The following is a 6,000-nucleotide window of genomic DNA, read 5'->3' as shown; positions in this document are numbered from 1 at the left end:
TTAGTAGGTTGGGGACACTATTCCTTATGATCAATTTAGTTGAATGTAAGTAAGGAATTCAGGACTCTCAGATCCTGGTTTGGGTATTGAGGGATAGCAATGAGAATGAGAATTGAGAGTGAATGCAGGAGTAAGACTATAACTTGGGTGATACATGCTCTGAGGAACTTATCCCGGATTCTGAATCCATTGATAATTTACCTCTGCTCCATACCAGTGGCCACTATGTGGTGCTATAGTGCAGAGAGTGCGGGGCCTGAAGTCAGGGAGACTCATCTTTCTGAATTCAAATTTGTCTTCAGACAGTTACTAGCTGTGTGACCCTGGGCAAGTCACGTAACCCTGTTTGCCTTAGTTTCCTCATCTATAAAATGAGTAGGAGAAGGAAATGGCAAACCATTTCAGTTTCTCTGCCAAGAAAACCTCAAATAGGATGATGAAGAGTCAGATACAACAGAAATGACTGCACAACAGCAATTCCCCCCCTCCCCACCCAACCCTCCCAAATCTTTTTCAAGAGCTGGGCAATCAATGGAATCATGACTGCTCAATTTGCCAAAGCTGAGCTGAAAGTATAAGTAAAGGTTCAGATGTATTTTAGTCTGTTCTCTTTTCCTTTGTGTTCCAGAAGGCTGAAGCAATTGTCTTGATGATATCTCTTTGTGTGGCTAATCCGTTTAAGTGAACTGTTTATATAAAAAGTTTAACAGATTCTATGACCTCAGCTGTGATATTTAAGAATCCAAATGAAGAACAAATGTTCCAGCTGGGAATCAAAGCTGAGGTGGCTTTCCCCCGTTGATTCTAATTCTTCTTTACAACATCACTAATGTGAAAATAGGCTTAATATGAATGTATATGTAGAGCCTATATCAAATTGCACGCTGTCTTGAGGTTGGGGAGAGGGGAGAGATGGGGAGAAAATTTGGAACTCAAAATCTTATAGAAGTGAATGTAGAAAACTGAAAATAAACACATTTTAAAAAATCACTTCAGATAGGAAATGAAGAAAAAAAAGCTGAGGTGGGCAGGTCTTTGGGGATTAAATGACTGAAAGACTATAGAAGGGAGCCTGACTTGAGGGTGGGATTTGGTTATAAAGCATTATAATAACATAATCACAAAATTACATTGAAAAGACATTGGTAAAAACATCATAACAGCACTTTTTGTAGTGTCAAAGCCCTGGAATGACAGAACAAATTATGGTATATGAATATGAGAGAATACTATTACACCATAAAAAACAGTGAGAGGGACAGTTTCAGGGAAACCTAGGAAGACATGCACGAACTGATTCATGTTTTCTCCCTCTTTAGATTTTGAAATCCTTGAGAACTAGGCCTACCTTTGTATCCCCAGGGCCTAGCACCATGCCTACCACAAAGTAGCCACTTAATTAATGTTTATTAACTGACCAACTGACTGACTGCGGAGTGAAATGAGCAAACCAGGTGAACAATTTATACAATATAATTTATACAAGTCAGCAAATCAGGAAAACAATTTATACGTTGACTTCTTGTTGTTCAGTCATTTTGTCTGACTCTTCGTGACCCCATTTGGGATTTTCTTGGCAGATATACTGGAGTGGTTTGCCATTTCCTTCTCCAGCTCATTCTACAGATGAGGCAACTGAGGCAAACAGGGTGCAGTTGTTGAGGCCAGAGTTGGGAGAGCATGGTTCAGATGTGGAAGAATTCCCTTAGACCTTCTGTGTGGCCATTGGTGATGATTCAGGATAGACCCCAAGAATGTTGGGGTGCTACATGAAATAATGAGGAATAGACATACGGGTGTTAGTGTCCTGAAAGAATTCACTCGGACAGTCTCCAAGTTAAAAAAAAAGGCATTTATTGTGGTGATGCACCCAAGTGGGCCTACTCCCCATAAGGCAGAGCCCCAGTGGGCTCTGCTCCAAGTGAAAGGCAGAGCATAAGTTGAAGGCCCTGCTCCTCTAAGGGAGCACAGGGGCCCCTGCTTCCTGTAGGGGGCAAAGGTGGTTAGCCAGGTCAAAGGAATGGTTTAAATACAATTTTATGGAATGGGGGAAGGGGACAAGAGAATGGGAGGAGCAAGCATGGCTCCAAAATATCTGGGATATCAGATAGTCCCCAGGTGATTGATAAGCAAAGAGAGGGAAAGGAGAAGGGAAGAGTTGTTCTGGAATTGTTCTGGAAAGCACCTGTGTGCTTTGTGAAAGCACCACAGATAAGTCCACAGATAAGCAGGGGCTTCAATGCATAGTCTTCTTTGATCACTTTTCTGGGTGGTCATATCCTGCATCTCCTATCTCCTGTCCTGCTTGCTCCATCTGCCTCAAGCACTCTTTTCTACCTCATCAAAGTGACTTGCCCTGGGTCACACAGCTAGCAAGTGTCTGAGGCCAGATTTGCACTCAGGAAGAGGTTCCTTACAACATTGTAAGGAAAAGGACAAAGAACTCTGGTCAATGCATTGAGCAACAACAATTCCAGAGGACCGATGATGAAGTGTGCTGTCCACCTCATGGCAGAGACAATGGACTCTAGATGCTGAATGAGACATACACTTTTGGACACTGACAATGTTTCTTTCTCCAGTCCTTCTCCATTTTACAGATGAGAACCTGACACTAATAGGGGTCAAATGACTTGCCCAGGGTCACACAGCTAGTAAGTATCTGAGGCCAGATTTGAACTCAGATCTTCCTGACTCCAGGTCCAGAGCACTATCCACAGCCCTAGGCAGTGAGTAACAAAGTGGAATTTGAACCCAGGTCCTCTGATTCCAAACTCAGTGCTTTTCCCATCGATTCCAAGTCCAATACTTCATCCATTATGACGCATTGTCTTTCTAAGAAATGATTGCCCCAGGTTTCATCCTATGACATATTTCTATTAGGTTGGATAATTGAGAACCAATTCTGTTACCCACCATCTTACTTTAAGCAGGTATATCAGGATTTTCTTCTCATTAGAATTGCCCACCTGAACATTGTAAGGCAGACATGGTTTCCCTAGAGAACCCAGCTTTACTTTCATTCTTTTGGATGCAGCACAGAGCGGTCCCTGTTTAAACAATGGGAGAAAGAAGGAAAGAAAAGTCTTACACTGAAAATGTGCTTATTTTAGGGAGATAGAGGCAGAGCTCAGCTCATGGCCCAGCACAGAGAAAGAGGGAATTCCTAAGAGAACAAGTTCTCCAAGGCTCCCTGCTGTTTCTTTCACCCTACCTAACATGGAGAGCCTCCAGGAAGAATGAACATACTCCTTGCTCCATAATGCCACTTTCAGACCCTCCCTCTGCCATAGTCACTCAGCAAACACTTCTCCTTTAAAGTTCATTGGTCCCTGGCCAGATCCTTGTTACTTCATTTGTTGTCCTAAACAAGGTCAGCATCTGGTTCACGACCTTTATCTCTACTCCCAGTCCTGGCTCTCTTCATACATCCTGGCTTCCCAGTCCTTCAATTTACTCAACTGTAATGACTCCTCTCTCTAGACTGACATAACCACACATAGTAGTGTCCATACTTTAGACCCCACCCCACCTCTGCACTACACTACTAAGTTTGTCCCAGATGCCATCATTTCTAGTTAGGGCTCTGCCTTCTGAACTTAGCTAGAGCCAACAGTAGTTTACACTATCTCAAAAAAGCCATTTCTTGATTCATGTCAAAGATTATTTTTCTTTTCTCCTAATCAAAGCCAAAAGTGCTTACTATATGCCAGGCACTGAGTTAACAAAGACAAAAATGAAATAGTTCTTGCCTTCACATAGCTTATATATACATATTAAATGTACATGTTAAAGTATTTACTATATATATATATATATATATATATATATATATATATATATATATATATGCATGTATATACACACAGAGGATACAAAGTATATGAACAGGCAGATTTTAAAGGAAGAAATTAAAGCTATCTTCAATCATATGAAAAAAATGCTCCAGGTCATGAATAATCAGAGAAATGCAAATTAAAGCAACTTTGAGATTTCACCTCACACCTAGAAGACTGGCAAAGATGATAAAAGAGGAAAATAAGAAATGTTGGAGAGACCGTGGGAAATGTGGGAAACAGGCACATTACTACATTGTTAGTATAACTGTGAATTGTTCTAGCCACTGTGGAAAGCAATTTGGAGCTATGTCCAGAAAGTCACCAAACTGTGCATACCTTTTGACCCGACTATGCTATTACTAGGCCTATAATCCAAAGAATTCAAAAAAGGAGGAAAAAAGACACATGCGTACAAAAATATTTACAGCAGATAATGTCACGAAAGCCCAAAACTGCAAACTAAGGAGGTATCTTCCTCTTAGAAAATGGCTAAATGATTTGTGGAACATGAATGTAATAGAGTATTATTGTGCCATAAGAAATAATAAAAGGGACAATTTCTGAGGAAATGGAAAGACCTTTACGCAGAGAAGAGTGAGCAGAACTAGAAAAAATCGTACAATGATAACATTATATAAAAAAGCAGTTTTGAAAGACTTTAGAACTCTAACCAAAACAATAATAAAGCATGAGTCCAGAAGAATAAATGTTACATGCCACTCATCTGACAAAGAGGTGATAAATTTAAAATGCAGAGAGATAGATACATTTTCAGATGTGGCTAATGTGGGAATTTGTGTTGCCCAACGACAGAGATATTTATGGAGGGCTTAAAAATTTTTATTCAGTAAGGGAGGAAGGTAGTCAGAGGGATAGACAAATAAAACTTGCTACTTAAAAATAAGAATAAGGAACTAAAACAAAACAAAACAAAACCATGGGGAATTTGTTCTTTCTAAGAGGATGAGGTTATATCTCCAATGCACTGCCGCATAAATTAAGTTGACTGAAATACACAAAGTCTGATATGGGTTGGGACTATTCACTTTTTGGCTCAAAGTTATTTTTCATACCACCTTCTAAGCACAACTTATTCAGCACCTTTGGTCACATTTGTCTCTTCCAAATGTGTGAGAAGGAACATTGAGTGTCCTGAACTCTAATCTAAGAATCCTTGGTGTACTGAAAGAGGGCAGTGTAATAGAAAGAATGTTAGATTTAGCCTTGGGGAACTAGGTTGGGATCTCAGCTTTAATACCTGACGGCTGAATGACCATGGGCAAAATCTTTGACCTCTGACTTAGTTCTCATCTGGGGATAAAATGGGAATAATACATTACATACTGACACTAAAGTCATAGTGGGGAATACACTCTGTAAAACTTCAAGGTGCTAGATAAAGTGAATTATCCTTATCTATTTATTCATTCTAGTTGGAAGCACTCTGTGGACTGCATGGAAGTTTTACTCTGCTCTTCTCCATTCTTTCAGGGCAGTGAGATGATCCAATCAAATCAAATGCATAGCTTCGCCAAGATTCCCCTGTCCTCCTCTTCCATTTCCAGAGATAAAACTAGCAGTCCTTAAAAGCAGAGACCTAACAACATGATTTCCTCTTCCAAAGCACTAGAACTCTGAGGAGTTCTAGCCCACAGCATTCATATCAAATGCTTAGTGCTTTTTCAATGCCATGTCACTCCCTTACTCAATAAATTTCAATGGCTCCCTGTTACCTTTAGGATCAAATATGAACTTCCTCAGTTTAGCATTAAAAAGGCAAACAGGGTTAAGTGATTTATTCAGGGTGACACGACGATTAAGTGTGTGAGGCCAGATTTGAATTCTGGACAATGAATCTTCCTGACTCCAGGCTCAGAGTTCTATCCACTGCACCACCTAACTGCCATATAAAGTACTGGAATCTAATAAAATGGAATTCGAAAGTGATGAATGTAAATCCGCATACTTTCGGTTCAAAAAGTCAATCTTGCAAACACGGCTGGCCAGAGGGGGATTGCAGGGATCTCTTTGCTGGGGCAGGATTCTCTTGCTTTGCCCCTGCTTGGATGTGGGTCACAGTTCTGGGTGGTGGTCCTAGGGTGAGGAGGAGTGCTGTCATGGTGGAGCTTATAGTGGCAGTGGAGAGGAAAGCCTCCTTCCA

The 6,000-nt window shown here is 40.6% G+C and overlaps 1 protein-coding gene across 6 annotated transcripts in view; it reads right to left on the bottom strand.

Moving 5' to 3' along the window:
* Positions 1-1,494: 1,494 nt before the first annotated feature.
* Positions 1,495-6,000, bottom strand: part of LOC110193490 (acyl-coenzyme A synthetase ACSM1, mitochondrial-like) — a 57,434-nt gene continuing 52,928 nt past the window's right edge. For 4 of the 6 annotated variants that reach the window (XM_020965350.2, XM_020965351.2, XM_020965348.2 and 1 more), the window contains 2 exons: positions 2,917-3,050; positions 1,497-1,765 (listed from right to left, as the gene is read on the bottom strand). In XM_020965350.2, the coding sequence (XP_020821009.1) occupies positions 1,621-1,765; positions 2,917-3,050 (279 nt within the window). In that variant the 3' untranslated portion in view covers positions 1,497-1,620. Of the gene's footprint in view, positions 1,766-2,916; positions 3,051-6,000 lie in introns of all 6 variants that reach the window. The other 2 variants (XM_020965352.2, XM_020965353.2) reach the window with 2 other exon arrangements.

The sequence above is a fragment of the Phascolarctos cinereus genome, unplaced genomic scaffold (assembly GCF_003287225.1).
Source record: "Phascolarctos cinereus isolate Bilbo 61053 unplaced genomic scaffold, phaCin_HiC Scaffold_4;HRSCAF=312, whole genome shotgun sequence".
Classification (NCBI taxonomy): Eukaryota; Metazoa; Chordata; class Mammalia; order Diprotodontia; family Phascolarctidae; genus Phascolarctos; species Phascolarctos cinereus.
This window is presented reverse-complemented; position numbering and strand designations above follow the sequence as displayed.